General features: G+C 40.4%; 1 protein-coding gene across 1 annotated transcript; it reads left to right on the forward strand.

Annotated features, from left to right (window-relative positions):
- Positions 1 to 12,194: 12,194 nt before the first annotated feature.
- On the forward strand, positions 12,195 to 18,580 carry TTLL4B (Tubulin tyrosine ligase-like 4B). The gene is made up of 7 exons (XM_002059230.4): positions 12,195 to 12,352; positions 12,888 to 13,544; positions 14,483 to 14,936; positions 15,699 to 16,079; positions 16,522 to 16,708; positions 16,772 to 17,951; positions 18,211 to 18,580. Exons 2-7 carry the CDS (start codon positions 12,915 to 12,917, stop codon positions 18,379 to 18,381), a joined length of 3,003 nt encoding a protein of 1,000 aa, XP_002059266.1. The 5' UTR covers positions 12,195 to 12,352; positions 12,888 to 12,914; the 3' UTR covers positions 18,382 to 18,580.
- The last annotated feature ends 112 nt before the right edge of the window (positions 18,581 to 18,692 follow it).

Consider the following 18,692-nt stretch of genomic DNA (forward strand, 5'->3'; position numbering starts at 1 on the left):
TTGACCGAGTTATGGGGGTGAGAGCTTTGGACCTATGTCTATATAGGATATTTGAGGGCACAATTTTGACATGAATTTCGACCAAAAATTGTGTTGCCAGATTTTGATGCCAAGTTGATAAGGAGGTTGAACCATGAAGAAAAAGACAATCCTGTTGAAAATCGGATGAGATTTGACCGAGTTATAGGGGTGGGAAATTATGACCTATGTCTATATAGGATATTTTGGGGTACCATTTCCACATGAATTTCGACCAAAAATTGTGTTGCCAGATTTTGATGCCAAGTTGATTAGGAGGCCAAACCATGTACAAAAAGCCAAACCTTTTGAAAATCGGATGAGATTTGACCGAGTTATGGGGGTGGGAAATTATGACCTATGTCTATATATGATATTTGAGGGCTCAATTTTGACATGAATTTCGACCAAAAATGATGTTGCCAGATTTTGATGCCAAGTTGATTAGGAGGTTTGACCGAGTTATAGGGGTGGGAAATTATGACCTATGTCTATATATGATATTTGAGGGCTCAATTTTGACATGAATTTCGACCAAAAATGATGTTGCCAGATTTTGATGCCAAGTTGATTAGGAGGCCAAACCATGTAAAAAATGCCAAACCTATTGAAAATCGGATGAGATTTGACCGAGTTAGGGGGGTGGAAAATTTTGACCTATGTCTATATAGGATATTTTGGGGTACCATTTCCACATGAATTTCGACCAAAAATTGTGTTGCCAGATTTTGATGCCAAGTTGATAAGGAAGCCAAACCATGAACAAAAAGCCAAACCTTTTGAAAATCGGATGAGATTTGACCGAGTTATGGGGGTGAGAGCTTTGGACCTATGTCTATATAGGATATTTGAGGGCACAATTTTGACATGAATTTCGACCAAAAATTGTGTTGCCAGATTTTGATGCCAAGTTGATAAGGAAGCCAAACCATGTACAAAAAGCCAAACCTTTTGAAAATCGGATGAGATTTGACGGAGTTATGGGGATGGGAAATTATGACCTATGTCTATATATGATATTTGAGGGTTCAATTTTGACATGAATTTCGACCAAAAATTGTGTTGCCAAATTTTGATGCCAAGTTGATAAGGAGGCCAAACCATGTACAAAAAGCCAAACCTTTTGAAAATCGGATGAGATTTGACCGAGTTATGGGGGTGAGAGCTTTGGACCTATGTCTATATAGGATATTTGAGGGCACAATTTTGACATGAATTTCGACCAAAAATTGTGTTGCCAGATTTTGATGCCAAGTTGATAAGGAAGCCAAACCATGTACAAAAAGCCAAACCTTTTGAAAATCGGATGAGATTTGACCGAGTTATGGGGGTGAGAGCTTTGGACCTATGTCTATATAGGATATTTGAGGGCACAATTTTGACATGAATTTCGACCAAAAATTGTGTTGCCAGATTTTGATGCCAAGTTGATAAGGAAGCCAAACCATGAACAAAAAGCCAAACCTTTTGAAAATCGGATGAGATTTGACCGAGTTATGGGGGTGAGAGCTTTGGACCTATGTCTATATAGGATATTTGAGGGCACAATTTTGACATGAATTTCGACCAAAAATTGTGTTGCCAGATTTTGATGCCAAGTTGATAAGGAGGTTGAACCATGAAGAAAAAGACAATCCTGTTGAAAATCGGATGAGATTTGACCGAGTTATAGGGGTGGGAAATTATGACCTATGTCTATATAGGATATTTTGGGGTACCATTTCCACATGAATTTCGACCAAAAATTGTGTTGCCAGATTTTGATGCCAAGTTGATTAGGAGGCCAAACCATGTACAAAAAGCCAAACCTTTTGAAAATCGGATGAGATTTGACCGAGTTATGGGGGTGGGAAATTATGACCTATGTCTATATATGATATTTGAGGGCTCAATTTTGACATGAATTTCGACCAAAAATGATGTTGCCAGATTTTGATGCCAAGTTGATTAGGAGGTTTGACCGAGTTATAGGGGTGGGAAATTATGACCTATGTCTATATATGATATTTGAGGGCTCAATTTTGACATGAATTTCGACCAAAAATGATGTTGCCAGATTTTGATGCCAAGTTGATTAGGAGGCCAAACCATGTAAAAAATGCCAAACCTATTGAAAATCGGATGAGATTTGACCGAGTTAGGGGGGTGGAAAATTTTGACCTATGTCTATATAGGATATTTTGGGGTACCATTTCCACATGAATTTCGACCAAAAATTGTGTTGCCAGATTTTGATGCCAAGTTGATTAGGAGGCCAAACCATGTACAAAAAGCCAAACCTTTTGAAAATCGGATGAGATTTGACCGAGTTATGGGGGTGAGAGCTTTGGACCTATGTCTATATAGGATATTTGAGGGCACAATTTTGACATGAATTTCGACCGAAAATTGTGTTGCCAGATTTTGATGCCAAGTTGATAAGGAAGCCAAACCATGTACAAAAAGCCAAACCTTTTGAAAATCGGATGAGATTTGACCGAGGTATGGGGGTGAGAGCTTTGGACCTATGTCTATATAGGATATTTGAGGGTACTATTTTGACATGAATTTCGACCAAAAATGATGTTGCCAGATTTGGATGCAGAATTGATAATGAGGCCAAGCCATGAACCTAAAGCCAATCCTTATGAAAATCGGATGAGATTTGACCGAGTTATGGGGGTGAGAGCTTTGGACCTATGTCTATATAGGATATTTGAGGGTACTATTTTGACATGAATTTCGACCAAAAATTGTGTTGCCAGATTTTGGTGCCAAGTTGATAAGGAAGCCAAACCATGTACAAAAAGCCAAACCTTTTGAAAATCGGATGAGATTGGACCGAGTTATGGGGGTGGCAACTTTAGACCTATGTCTTATAGAATATATGTTTCAGTTTACAGATATTTATAGCTATATGTGCATATAGAGCAAACTAAAAGTCTTAAGTTTCTGAGGGAAATTTATATAAGGAGTCGGGTACTTTGCATTATATATGCACAGGCGTTTTTTAAATAACTTAAAAAAAATTACCCGGCATTGAGCGGCTCAAATGAAAACTGATGAAAATGCATGTGGTACTGAAATCAAAGCTTATCAACCACTCAGCATATTCTTTTACTTTTCCAAATTTCAATGTACTTAGTTCCTTGAAATTCAAATTTCTAAGTAAGGATATTCTATACCGGCGCTTAATGGGCAACTTCGGGCCCATCTACTCTGATTGCGATCGTTGTTGTTGTTGTTGTTGTGGCTGTTGCTGCTGTTCAGTCAAAATCGCAAACCAAAACAAAACCCAAACAAAGCCCAGTCCCCAAGTCCGTGTGAAGCAATAATTGCCCCCTAATCTCTTTCTTGCTCTCGCTCTCTGAAGAGTTCCACGACGAGTCGAGTCCAATGAAAAGCGAAGCGGCTTTTGTTTTTGTTCTGCTTATTTACAAGGCAAACAACGAGCTAAATTAAGCTTTTTTTCTGCTCTTGGATAGGGTATTTTAATTTTAAAATGAAGGAACGCCCTCCGACATAACAGGGTATATATATTATCTTGATTATCCTTGATTATCGAAACCTAGCTGATATTACCTATGATATCTGGCTAAGCTTAAGGGCTTTTGGCAGGAAACTTTGCTGGGATTTGTCTTTCTGTTGCAGGCTGTAAAAATGTCGTAATCGTTGGGATCAAGCGACTATATAATGTAGCTGCTATAGGAACGATCGGTCAGAAATTTATTTTTTGTTTGAACAATTTTTCTGTTTTTCAAGATATCTTGAATATCTTAATATCCAAAGTTCGGTATTTACGAGTTTTTTACTGCTTTTCACATATGAGCTAAGTCTTATCCATATCGGGCTACTATATCATATAGCTGTATAGGAAGAATCGGTTGCAAAATGAGATGAGATTTTGAGATATCTTCTCCATGCTCAGCAATCATGAATTTCTCAGTTCTCCAGCTGGTCGCACCATTATACGATATGCCTCCTATATGATTATTCGATCACTTACTAAACTTCCGTATAAAATCCCTTCGCAGCCAATTATCTGCAAGGGTATTTAAACGTCGGCTTGCAACGATCTACCCTCTCTTGCTGCTAGTTCTTGTTGCTGCTGCTGCTTTTATTGTTGTCATAATTATTGTTTAGTGGCGCAGGATGCGCTGCTGCCAGCCAACTTGTGTCCTGGCCGGATGCCAATTGACCCCCGCAACCGCGCCTACTCCCCCCTCCGACCCCAAACCCGCCCCCTGCCAAGCGGCTGCCTGCTAAAATACAAATGTTGTACATAAATCGCGCGCACAAACGAATGGCTGGCGATTGGGTCTGCGGGATTAAAGAGCAAAAGATATCGAATTACACACCTGACGACGCGGCAAACAAACCAAAACCCGAAATCAGGCAAGGGCAACAGGGGGCAGCGTGAGGGCAGCGGGCGGCCGGGAACAGACAAAAGCTAAGCCAACGTATTTTATGGTGAACTTTCATTCGGAAGATTTTCGCATTGCGGCCACAGAACGCAGCCTCCAACATTTGCCAAGTGTCAAAGTCAGCTGGGCAGCCGGCTGGAGGGGCTAATAACCACATCGATGCAGTGCATCCAGCTTCGGCATACTTTATGGGCATTAAAAATTCAAGTGGCAGCAATTTTTTTTGTGTTGCTGCGTTTGGCAACTTCAAAAAGCCAAATGCCGCAGCCACGCTGAGCCGTAGCTGGCAGGGAGCTGGGCACAGGGAGCAGCGTGCAGGAGCTGGAGGAGCACCCAATTTAATGTGTCGGCGTGTTTATCGGCTAATGAAGTTGACAACACGCGGATTAGCGCATTTAGTTGCCAACTGCTGCGACTCCAGGCTCCAGTTGCCGCAACTGCCGACTCCCGGTCAACTCCTTGGCCAACTCTTGGCCAGCTCTGGGCTAGCTCTTGGCATTAGCGCAAACAACATAAGTTAATAACGATAACGATGAATATTATTTTTATGCACAAATTGCGGTCCACAGTCGAACTGCAATCACCTCTCTCTCTCAACCTCTCTCTCTCTCATCCTCCCCCTCTAGCTCTCTCTCTCTCTCTCTCTCTCTCTCGGTCGCTCTCTAGTCTAGCGGTATTTAAAATAAATAGCTGCCGTGCTAGCTTAGGCCTTCCCCAAGCCGCATGTGCTTCGGACTTTAGCTCTTTATACCCTGTACACATTAAATTTTAGCCAAAGGGCATGATATTTCCCAAGTGACAGCCCCAAGCTAGAAATTAATAATCAGGGAAGTGACTCATACGTTCTTAGAAAATATATATATTATCATTCATTCCTATTAAAGGTTCTTTCTCTTCTTTCCATCAAGAGTTGATGGATCAGTTCGACAGTTAAAGAATTGTACAACATTTTACAATATTTTTAAAAATATATAGTTTAAAATATTTGGTCATATATCAAAATAAAGCCCTCTTAACTATATACTCCAAAAATATTCACAAAAATCCGAACACAACAGCAACATGATTTAAGAAAGAATTTGCATTAGGCTCTAAATATTTCAATTTCTTTTCAAGTTGGTCAAAACACCAAGGCTTAAACTCCAAGAGTAAGCAGGTTGTCTATCATATATTAAGAACCCAGTTCCTTCATCCCCTTCTGTCTCTACCCTTGCAATGCCTTATATTCAGTCGTAAGCCATAACCACTTGAGAATTATAAGCAAGAATCCTATTTACGCTCAGCTTTACAGCATAGCCGACCGTCGTGCATTTTAAGTTCGCACTTCACTGCATTATTTTTATTTGTTATTCATAGCAAATGTAAATTGTTGTCTTTCGTGTTTGTACCCAGCTCCATTTCGATTCCATCTGGTTGCCTCCGCACGGCCTGTGGTGACACCGCAAGTTATACGATGTGATAAGACAATAAATATTTTTACCATTTACAGTTCAATTATGAATTCGTTTGCCATATAAGCCACATAAATTTGTCAAAGCAACGGCTGTTGAACCGCGTTTCGGCGAGGGAAAGCCCCTAGACCCCTAGACATTATCTCGTTTTCTTTTCACCGATATTAAGCTTTAATTAGTTGCTTGGGCTTAATTCCCGAGGTTCGATTATCGAAAGTGAAAATCACAAAAATATGATCTTAAAAATTAACGTAACTTCACAAAAGTTAGCAACAATTTCCTGAAAAGAGTAAATAGTTATTTTAGAATTCGCTTTAAAAAGTGTCGCATTATTTTGATCACAACTTATTAAGATTCCTAATTTATTTCGCCTCTGAATTATGCATATAAATATATATTCTTTTAAATGTGCTTTATTAAAAGAACAATTTGAAAGAATTTGCATAAGAATTGAGGAAGCTTTTGTTAAGATGTTCAGAATTATGATATTATGATTACGACTTTAGCACTGACAAAAATAAAAATGATTTAAGTTGAGCGCAAAAATCAACTTTTAATATTATATTAAAGAATTCAAAAATAAAAAACAATTAAATAAAAATAAAGTTAATTTTTTTTACTTAAAAAAGAGTTAGTAAAACTAAAAACCAATCAAAAATTTAGGCAATAAATTATAATCATGAGTTACGAACGCGTATAAAAGACAAGCGAATATTACCCGGCGTTGTCCGGCATTGTTTTGTATTTAATATAATTTATATCATATTTTTATTGTTATAATTTGTTTATTTTTAAATATTTTGATAACTTGATATATTTCTTATAACTTAGTTGAAACTTTGCCCATAAAAAGTTGTTTCGAAAGAATTCTTGTGAATTCCATTTACGTTAACTTCAGCTGCGAGTGACAAAGAATTTTCCCAATGGAAAATAAGGCAAATATTTATAATAATTATATACAACAAATTGAGTATGAGCTGGCGCATCGGCAAATCGGCAACAACAAATGAAATCATTTCGGGCAATAGTGAGACGGTGAAAGAGGGGCAAAGAGGGGGGATGGGGGGAGCCATGGAAATACTCGCAATTTGTGTACAAACATGCGACAATGAAAACTAACTTTGTGGAAAACAAATCGTGCTGTTCGAACCGCAATGCATAAGCGTAGCCCTATAATTACAAGCAACCCCCCTCCATTCTCAATACCCCTCCCAAATAAGGATGAGCGTCATGCGTTAAAGACGTTCCATCAAAATTATATTGGGCTTGGAATGGGGTATGCGTACTTCATAATTCATGCATTGGAAACCTGAAATTAAGTTAAATTGCTCGGGAAACGCGCAAGCAGCCAGGTGCGTCCAGCTAGGGGGTGGTTGGGAGGGGGGCTGGCTCCTGGTCTGGTCTGGGGTGTTGAATGCCATGTAATTTAAGGCACGTTTTAAATTCTTCAAAAGCTGTGCGTGTGAATGCGTGTGTAATAGAGCGTCACCAGCTGCTGCGTTCACAGGTGCAGCGCCCATATTACCTGGCTTACATAATTTGTTGACCAAGCAGAGCCCATTTGGGACACCCCAACCCCCACCCCAAGCGATATACCGAACCCCGTTCAAATCTCGACCCACGCACGTCACGTGGCAGTTGCCTTGACTCTGGGCGCATCATCTGCCGCCGGCGGGCAAATTAATTCCCAGTTCTATGCTGTCAAAATATTGAATATCTTTCTTTTTTATCTGCATACATACCTAATATACACAGATATACACATTATATATTATCAAACGAGCTAACAGAAGAGTAGAAAGAAAATAAAATGAGAACTATTCATTTGCGAAATGCCGACAATTAAATACACTTAAAAACATATATTTTAATATTTAAAAGTATCTTCAAGTATCTAGAGAGAGAGAGAGAGACAGGAGAGAGAGAGAGAGGAGAGAGAGAGACAGAGAGAGAGAGAGAAAAAGAACTAGCTGTGACGCCTTGACGTTATGTGTGTGAGCGTCGAACCAGCAAGCGTGAAGTCGCCGAATCAAATCCAGCAGCAACTCTACTATAATTGACTCTATCATAGGGTCCTAACTGTGTTGGGATATATGTATGAAGAAAACAAAGTTTCTTATTGCATGAGATACGACTAAACCAAGAACTATATAGATCATCTTCTAGTGAAGGGCGCAAGAGACTCAGCTCTATTTGATAATCATGATAGATTAATTTCTTTAAGATATTGTGAGAAACTGAATTTTCGAAAAATAGTTCCTCAGACAGTCATATGGAGTCTATATTAATAGAAATTTGCTCATGTGTTGGAAGCCTAGTTTAAATAACTGGAAAAGCTGATGCTTCAAAGATCGGGAAAATGGTTTGCAAAGAATTGGAAAGACAAATAAATATGCACTTCAATGGATTAAAGACGTCTCCTTTCAGAACACAAAATAATAATGCCCAATGCTAGAGTATATATAAAAAATGAAGCAGAATTTCTCGCAATGTTTTTGTTGTCATCGTCAAACGCGGAGCGTTTAAAATTTCGCAGAAGCTAAAGGTAGTCAGAGCTGACAGCCCCTTTGGAACCAGAACCCGATCCAAGCGAGAGAGAGAAAGAAAGAGATAGCGTGTGAGACAGAGAGAGAGAGAGAGAGGGAGAGCCAAGCCCATAACGACTATAAATTTCCAATTTTATTTTAGCCGCCGTCAAAACGAAATACCAGAGTGGGTAAAGCTTATGAACATTTGTTTTTGTTTCTCTTCTGTTTTTTTTTTTTTGTATTTGAGACATCGTGAAACGAAAATAAGCTATAAAATTAATCGTCGACTTAGCTGCCGATTAAGTTTATGCGTCCATTGTAGATAGCATCCATTTTGTGCTGTATTTTCTAACCATGAACTTTGATGGGGCACTGCGACGCGACAGAGTCTCCAAATAAGGTTGGCTCTTAAGTCGAATGTATTGAATTTGGAAATCTCGACAAATTTGTCAAAATTCGCTTAACATTAAGACTATTTTTGGTAGTTGAGCTGTTTTAGTGAAGGAAGTTAATGGAAATAGTTAGGTTTTGGCTTGAGAATTTGAGATATGTTGCTTGAAGATCATAAGAAATAATGCTCTGAGTTTAAGAACATATCTTAGGCAGAAGATACATACTATATGTAGAAATAATGCTTATATATATTTTACCTTGTTTTGCAGCTTTCCTAGAATACAGCACCCACAAATGTTGATCTTTAACCTTTTCTTCCCTTGATCCCAGTCAAAAAATCAAATCTATTCTTTATTAACTCAGTTGTTTGGAGTTCGCTCCTTCTGAAATTTTCAGGGCTTAAATATGCAAGAAAACGGTGTGTAAATACCAAAGTTCAAGGCTCGAGCTTCAAAAATGAATCTTTTACAATTCTCTGATTAATAATGGGACTTAGCCCAAAATATAATCCTGGCTGCCAAGTTTAACTTACAAACAAGTACCAAAATCGATATTTATCGTTTTTAATTAAAACTAAAGAATAAATGTTAAGGAATAAAGAAATAATACTTATATGTAGTCTCTAAATTGAGTTCGCTCCCAGATCCAATAGAACTTTCCTAGATCGAATGCATCTACAAGTTTTCTAATGACTAAATGGGATAAAATGAAGGAATTTGATTTTCTTTATGCACTTAATTAATAGGATATCAACAGGGCGTTCTGGAGGTGCCTTGTCAAGTCTTGAATTTCATGTTGCATTGTGTGGGCGGCATTTGTGAATAATATCAAATTTCGATCGCATGAAATGCAATTAATTTGGCACAATGCACAAATGGTAGCATATATCCGACTAATTTGGATCTATTCAATGCCAGCTGAGGCATGTGTGTGCTTTGGGTCCGGCTCTACCTTTGTTGGCCCCTAAGCCTTTTTTGCCTATTTTCGGCACCTTTTTGATAAACCCGAGCTGCCACAAAAAAAAGGATTCGAAGATGCCCGCCCATTGATTAGAGCTCAATTTACACGGCTCAAGGTGTGCCTAAGACGAAACTGAGCTGCCTCGCTTTGCCATTATTCAATTACAAAGACTTTCCCCCTCCTTGGCCCGCACAGATCTGCACAGATTGTTCTACTTAAAAGTATATATAAAGATATATGCCCCACACATTCACATATGGTTTTGCGATTGCTTTCAACTGCGATCATATCCAGGCTATTCACGTGATTCGCGTCAGCTGGTTAAGTCTGCAAAACAATGTCCACTCGCAAAAGGTGTAAAGTTGGGTGTATCTTTTACCTAATCCAATACACAAAGAAAACAGGCAGATGCCAGGTTCGAGCACAGCACTTGGCAGTGCTCGGGCACAGAGCTCTTGAGTAATTGAGGCTAGAGCAAGAAGTTACGTTATGTTACGTTCGATTAGGTAAGATTAGGTTACAAAAAAGTTGGGTTATGTTAGGTTAGGTTAGTCATAACCTAACTTAACCTAACCTATAAATAATCTTTGAGGTTGGGTTAGGTCAAGGATAGGTTAGGTTAGCTTGGATTAAGTTAGGTTAGGTTAGATTAGGTTAGGCTGGGTTACGTTTAGTAAGGTTAGGTTGGCTTAAGTTAGTTTTTGTTAAGTTAGGTTAGGTTAAGCTAGGTTAGGTTAGGTTAGGTTAGGTTAGGTTCAGAGGTTAAGTTAGATCAAAGATAGGTTAGGTTAAGTAAGGTTAGGTTTGCTTGAAGTTTATTTTATTATATATCAAAATTTACAATTATTTAATTATTAATTTAATTTATTTCGCATTACTGCACTTAACTTTCCAAGCAAAGCGCCTGTTTTTGTCTCTTTAATTAATCAATCAAAATATTTATCATGTTATAAAATAAAAAAAAAAATAATATTATAAACAAAACAATTATTATTGTGTTAATTAATAATATTTAATAAACAAGCGGCGCGATTAGCGTGCGCACAAAAACCTAACACTGAAAGTGCAAGCGTATAGCTAAGAGTATGAGGCTGAGATTGAGGCTGAGATGGATGTTGAGATGGAGGTTGAGGTTGGGAATGGGCCACACACAAACAGGAGCTGCGGCAGCTTCTGGCTCAGGCACATGTCCGTATCTACATCTGCCATGCCGCACACACACACACACACACACACACACACACAGTGACGGGAACACGTTAAACAATTTGAGAGATGAAGATAAGTTCATCAGCAGCCGGGGCTGGACGGGCCAGTTGGACGGGCCTTTGGTCTCGTCTCGTCTCGTCGCTCGTCTCGGGTGTTGACGCGTTTTGTAGGCGGTGCCTCGAGTGCCGTTTAAACGCTCATAATGCCTGCCGCAACCTATCGACAGATTCATATCGACTCCCAGCCCCTGCCCCTGCCCCTGCCCCTGCCTCCGTCAGTTTCTTATGGTCCGAGCTGCAGTGCTTTTGAGTTTTGAGAGTTTTGCCGCAGGATCTGCGATAAATCACTTTGTACATCAGAATCAATAAAAAACAGAGAAGAAAAAAAAAACAAACAAGTGCATGCTTGAGCATGCCTGACTAGCAGCTACCCTGTAGCCAACCAGCTGAGCTGCTTTAAAAAGCTATTACTATTTTATTGCCGCATAGCATATAAATTAAATTGTTTCGAGATTTTAAGAGCTTAAATATAACACTCTAGGGATTATATGAAGAAATTCCATATAAATATGCGAAATATTCTAGCTCGATTTATACACAAAAAATTACAAAACCAAGTTCTTCTCTCTGACAGACAGATATGACTCTAGCGATTCAACGCCTGAATCTGATTGCGAATATATATTTTTTATAGAATCAAAGATGTCCACACCTTGCCAAAAAACGAATATGCCCCATTCTCTATGCTTACAGGGTATCAGAAGAACAAACAAGCAGCGAAAGGTGTTCAAATTGAAACGTTGATGCCTTCATCATGAGCGGCGTTTGATCTGAGCATTCGTTACACTCATGTAGGTCGGCAGCGGCTACGGGTGTGCGCGGTGTGTGTCCACAGGTAAGGCGCTTGGCTTGATTTATGTGCCGGGCACTAAAAACTATTTACGGCTCATCAAATTGATTGCATTTAATTGACATGTTATTTGATGTTTGTTTTAATTTAGTTGATATATGACGAGTTTTGATGAACATTTTTCGACTACTGCACCCGAATTTATATTTAAATGCGCGCTTAAATACTCGCCTTGCGGCTGGGCAGCACTGTTTGTTTGGTCACACTTTTCGTTGGGCCGCACTGACTGTCGCATTTTTTTTAGTATTTTTTTCACGTACACAAAATGATTTGTCATTTCAGTATTTTGCCAAGCCCGGTCACATTTATAAAGTTTGTTGTTGTCTGTAGTCTGTCCGGCTTTTTGTTTGAAATTAAATATAAAAAAAAAATTTTGTTTTTTTTTCGATCTAGTACTCTAATTAACAATACGCCGACATATTTTCGGTTTGCTTGCTTTGCTACACTTACAAAATTACGTGTGCGCGTGTAAATGTAAAAGGTGAGTGCGTGCAGGCTCCACACAACAACAGCAGCAACAACAACAACAACAACAACAAATGCAGCGCCACGCCGGCTGCGCAGCGGCGACCAGCAGCAACAACAACAACAACAACAACGACAACAACATTGGCGGCAGCGAAATTTTTGCGCGCGCTTCACTTTTGGATTTTGAAAAGGCGCGCAGAGAAACGCTATTTTTCTGTTGCCTTTTATAAATTGGCCAACGCCCAGCGATCTTGATTCCATTGATACGCTGCACATTTCAATTGTCTTTTAACGAGATCAGCGATCCGAGGAGAAGTGCCACGCAGAGGGCGGCGGGGCATGCGGCGTTGATCTTGGTGCTGTGCCATATCGAAAATAGCTTCATTGACAACGTACAGCGGCAGCGGCAGCGGCAACAGCCAGAGATCCACCAAAGTAGCTGGCTGAAGTAATGGCGCGCATCACATAATCCAAACAAATCGTGAAATTGGTTTTTTTTTTAAGCAATTTTATATGAATTTGTTTTTTTTTTTTTTTTTCATTTGCAGTTATCCAAAATTTTCTGTGGAAAACCTATGGCACAGATCACAACTGAGAAAAGGACAACGCCAACGATGCGTCCACATACGACAGGAGCCAATGTTGCCTCTGCCGCGTCCTCGGCCACAAAAGAGAATACGGCAACGCGGCATCATGCGACCCAGTCGCGTGGCAAGGGCATCGAGATCTTAGATTTTCACGAGTCCTGGTTAGAAGAGGTCGAACTCTATAAAGACAAGCTGGTCATGTGCAAGCAGCTGGCACATCATAATCATCAATCTGCACACCAATCGTCGCATCAGTCACATAATTATAATTCCCATGGAACGCAGCGTCTGTCCAATCATATGCGCAGCTCAGCCGGCCACTCCTCGGTGGCAACAGCAGCTAGCTCAGGCATCTCAACAGCGGCGGCGGCAGCCACAGCCGCTGCGACAGCAACAATTGCAAATGCATCCAAATCGGCCAGGGGCCAACTGCAGAAATCCACAATACAATCATCAGCGGCGAACAGGCGTCCAAAGGCGTCGGAGGCTTCAACTGCTGCCGTTGCCACTGCAGCACCCGTCAAGTCGCCGCCACAGTCGCGTATCACACCCAAGTTGAACTCTGTGCCAGCGCCAGTTGTAGGCGTGCTCCAATCTGAGCCGTACAAGAAAGTTCAGGTGCGTAGCCAAACAGAGCTCTCAGCTCCCACTCTACATATTAACTGCATAGCTCTCTTTGTGCCCTCTAAAGATTTTCTGAGAGATTCAGCTACATTTGCTTTAGCCTACGTTGTGTTTATGCCAGCCTCCTTATCCAAAGTTGCTATCTATATATCTCACAAGAAACCCAGCTGCATTTCTGTTCATAATCGAGCCCTAAGCATGATCCTTCTCAGATCTTATCTATAGCTAACTATGCTCTACGGCTGACTAATTTAAGGATCATATCTATTGATGTATTTGCATTAGTTAATGTTATATTCGTAATCGAAGCATGATACTTCTTTGATCTTGATCTTACAAGAAACCCAGCTACATTTGCATAAGCTAACATTCTGTTCATAATCAAGCCTGAAGCATGTTCCTTCTTAGATCACAGAAGCTGTTGTCTTTTCATATAGTATAGTCATATATAGTTTTGATTATTAAAAGCAGACGAATTCATGATATATCTGATTTGTCTGCTTAGTTAGTCCCAGTCTCTTTCATCAAGCAACCTACATTAATTATTTTCAGGCTTACAAGCAGCCTCTTGCCTCTTTCAAGGCTTTAACTGTTTGGGAATTACAAATGTCAAAACCAATTTTTAAAAAATGGCCTGTTTGCTTTTATCATACTCTGCTTTAATCCAAAAAAGTTTTACTAGAACTAACATATCTGATTTAGAGGGTATTAAATCTTTGGCCATTTCCATTTCTATTCTTTTTTTTTTTAAATCTTCGTAGTGTCTGTTACAATAAAACTTTACGTTTACTTCTGCACGCTTAATAAATGTTCGGCTCGCCGTATATAGTTTTAAATGTTAAATGTTTAATGTTTCCACTTGTTGCATGTGCTACCGCTGCCTGTTGCCTGTTGCCTGTTGTCCCGCTTTTGGCTGCAATGCTAACACACAGATGCTTTTAAAGCGTGCACGTGAGGATGCTCTTGCCAAAAATGCAACGAATAGCAGCGGCAACAGCAGCAGCTGTAAGCGTCCCAATAACATCGGCACGGCCTGCCCAAGTCCGCCCAGAAGTGGATTGGCCCGCAGCTCCAGTGCGACAACGATAAAGGCCGCCAGTAAGATTGTTGTCAATACGTTCCATGGCAGCAGCATGCTCAATGGACAGCAGCACGACGAGAAGAGCAAGATACTAACACAGAATGGTCTAACCAAATCAGCTGCCTCGGCCCTGGAGACCTCGCTCTATGCCTCGCTCTATGCGCAGCCATCGCAGTTGCCATTCCAGTGCATCAATTCGCGTATCGCCTCCGGTGAGCATACAAGCAATTACATGGGCGTCTCCTTGAACAAATGTGTGAGCATCAATCATGAAGGACGCCAGAACGATGATGATCCCTGCGCTGGTAATTTCTATTTTCATCTATATAAAACTATATTTATGTGCCGACTGACGGATTGACCGATTGAGGATCAGCATAAAGCTGAAACCGTGTTCCGTGGCATTGGCAATTTTCAACAAATTAGAGCAAATTTATTTGATACTTATTTCGCATTTTTTCTAAAATCCACTGCTGCTCGTGGAAAAAGTTTTCTAGGCGAAATTTCGTCCGATCGGCTTCGAACTCATTTTTTTATAGCTCAACTTAAAAAGTTAATAAATCGATTTTAAATATCCACACAACACAATTAGGAAAATGCATTGTCCTTTCTTCCATCAATCCGCTTCAAACTAATTTTTATAGATTCCGGAAAATCCACCAAGCGTGAAACTTGGTCTTCAAATAAAAGAGAAAAGGCAGAAATCAATTTTAATCCTACTTCAAAATTGTGAAAATTAGAGCAAATTTATTGTTTCACACTTTTTCTAAAATCCACTACAGCTCGTGGAAAAAAGGGGATTTAGCGGACTTCTAGGCGAAATTTCGTCCGATCGGCTCTAAAATTTTTTTATACAGCTCTACTTAAGTTCAAAAACTGCGTTGTAATTCTGTTTTGTACTTCCATCAATCCGCTTTGACAAATTTTGTTTTACGGAAAATCCGTGGAAATTGTGCTTTAACCTAGTGTGTAAATTTTAATTGTTCTCCCAACTGAAAATGGGTTAATATATAATATATATGTGAAGACTTTTTAAAACTAATATCTTGCATACATCTGTCGCGCAGCCATTGATGAAATTACCAGCTACGACGACTCGGATTCGGATGAGGACTATGTGGGCACACCGTTCTATCTGGAGGACGACAACGATGAGACAAGCCAAAGTCGTCATATCCGCCTTAAACTGGACAAAGTACCGTCCAAGGCTTCGGTGGCGACCACAAATACAACAGACTCTGAAGCATCTGTATACTTTAAGCCTGAGTCGATATTGTCACCCAGCCTGTTCCCGAATGTGCCGCCCTATTTGAATTTCACATCGCATGCTGACAAGGGGCCGCCAATGCCGGCTACACTGCATCGTGTGCTCAAATGGAAGCTCAGCCCGGTTATGCCAAAGATTGTAAAGCGCGTCGTGCTCAATTCAGGCTTTCGCATTATCAAAAGTAAGCATTCAAAAAAAAATAAATACTAACGGACTGTTGGACTGATTGTTGATATGTGCCCCGACTAAATGATGAAAGCTTGAAGCTAGATTTTATTCAGCAGTAGCTTTTATTAGATTCCGTAAGAGTACGAGATTTTGTTTAATTCCACCCAAAAGTGTGGAAAATTCGCGGAAGACAGTTGTCTGCAACCTTTTTGTTTGTTATCCGATTCGTGTCTAACTCACTTTTAAAGATTTCTGAAAGGCGTTTCAAATTTTCCACAAAATGTAATCCTCCTGAATGGGCAACGTTTTAAATTCCGTCTGATCGATTTCAAATACACGTTTCACCCATTTACAAAACGGGTGGAAAACTATTCTTAATATAAAAATAATACTTTGCCCTGGCAACAACGTGTTATATACTCTCTCATATATTAATAAACATTTGTGTTAACCAGACACCACCGACTGGATGGCTGTGTGGGAGAAGCACATGAAGAGTCCAGGCTTTCGTACGATACGCTCGCATCAGAAATATAACCATATGCCCGGCTCGTTTCGCATTGGACGCAAGGACACAATGTGGCGCAGCATTGCCAACAATATGAAGAAGTTCGGCAAAAAGGAATTTGGAATCATGCAAAAGTGAGTCAAGCTCAAAGAAATATACTTAAAATGAATACGAGTTAAATAATGCACTCATCGCAGATCGTACATAATGCCTGATGATCTGGAGAATCTGCGTCAGGTGTGGCCCAAGAACGCGTCGAAGCTGACCAAATGGATTGTTAAGCCGCCGGCCAGTGCACGGGGCACCGGGATACGTATTGTGAACAAGTGGAGCCAATTTCCCAAGGATCGCCCGTTGGTGGTCCAAAAGTATATCGAACGTCCGCTGCTGATCAATGACAACAAATTCGATATGCGTCTGTATGTGGTGCTGACCTCCATAAATCCGCTGCGGATCTATATGTTTAAGGATGGGCTGGCGCGTTTCGCCTCGGTCAAGTACAGTTCGGAGCTGGGGAATCTGGATGAGCGTTGCATGCATCTGACCAACTATAGCATAAATAAGTTTTCACAAAACTATACGAAAAACGAGGATTTCAATGCGTGTCAGGGACACAAGTGGACACTGCAATCGCTATGGTCCTGCCTGGAGAATCGGGGCGTTAACACGAAACGCCTGTGGGCAACGTTACGGAATCTGGTCATCCGGGGCATTGTCTCGGGCGAATCTGGCCTGAATCGTATGTATCGGCAAAATGTAAATTTCCGCTACAATTGTTATGAGCTATTCGGTTTCGATGTGCTGCTCGATGAGAATCTGGTGCCCTGGCTGCTCGAGATAAATATATCACCGTCGCTGCACTCGGAACTGCCGCTCGATTTGCACGTGAAGGGCCCACTGATACAGGCCGTTCTCAATACGGCGCTGTATCAGGTGCCGCCCAAGTTGAACGACCGGCAACAGCAGGAGATACTTGAAGAGCTGCAGATGCAGGGACCGCTTGTCCACGACAAACGCATCTTTACCACCTGCCTAACAGCCGAAGAGGTGCGCAAGCACAATCATTTCACCAGTCGTGCCATTGAGTTTCGGGAGGAGTATGTGGACACCATACTGGACAATCTGTTGCCAGACGATGTCCGTTGCCTGATCGTTGCCGAGGACGAGCTGGCACGCTGTAAGCCGCTGGAGCGCGTCTTTCCCACACAGGGCACACATGTATTTCTGCCTTACTTTGAGAATGCGCGCTACTATAACCGCCTGCTGGATGCTTGGGAGACCAAGTACGCCAAGAATCGTGAGCAGGGCATTGCATTATTGACGCGCTTCTGCAAAGATAAATATCATTTGCAGGTCTCCGAAGCAGCCATGGAAAAGGTAAATATTATTAAGAAAACCCCTTTATTGAATTTAAACCCTTTTCACATACTTGTGCAAGCAGAGCGATAAAACAGGTACGAGCTCGCTTCGAACTCGTCTTTGCTCGAGCTCGAACATGTTGCTAGCGTAGAGTAGATCGAACCTGGTTTGTTTGAATATACTCGGGTTTGATTGAATTGGTGCAAATGATTTAACCGATGCAGGAAACTAGAATCAGCTGCTTGACCAACTTTTATTTTTGTTTTTATTTTTAAAGGAACCAAATGTTGCCCTTACCGAGATAGACATGCTGCATGTGAAAAAGGAAGAAATTCTGGATAATCCAACAAATTTACCGCTTATTAAAGCCGCTGAGAGCAGTGATGCAGCAATGCAAGCTGCCATGGGCTACAAATCAAGAAGTCCAGAACCGACCAATATTCATTAAAAAAATAATATATCGAAAGACTGACTAAATTGAATGAGCGATTAAGCGAAACCAAAGTTATTTTCTGTTTGTTGTTTCGTGTGGGTGCAACATAAGAACAGTAACAAAAATAACTCCAGTCTTCTTTTAAATTCACGTTGAATTTCCTGCAAAATTTAAGTTAAAACATTTCTGGTTAATATATTTTCTACTCAACATATTTACATCTTCATTTATTTGCGCTTTTCGAAACTAACTTGGCCTTCGCAACTTTATGACAGACTATCGATACAAATTATCGATATAATCACCGGAATATTATTGTAAGTAAA

This window comes from Drosophila virilis, chromosome 4 (assembly GCF_030788295.1).
Source record: "Drosophila virilis strain 15010-1051.87 chromosome 4, Dvir_AGI_RSII-ME, whole genome shotgun sequence".
Classification (NCBI taxonomy): Eukaryota; Metazoa; Arthropoda; class Insecta; order Diptera; family Drosophilidae; genus Drosophila; species Drosophila virilis.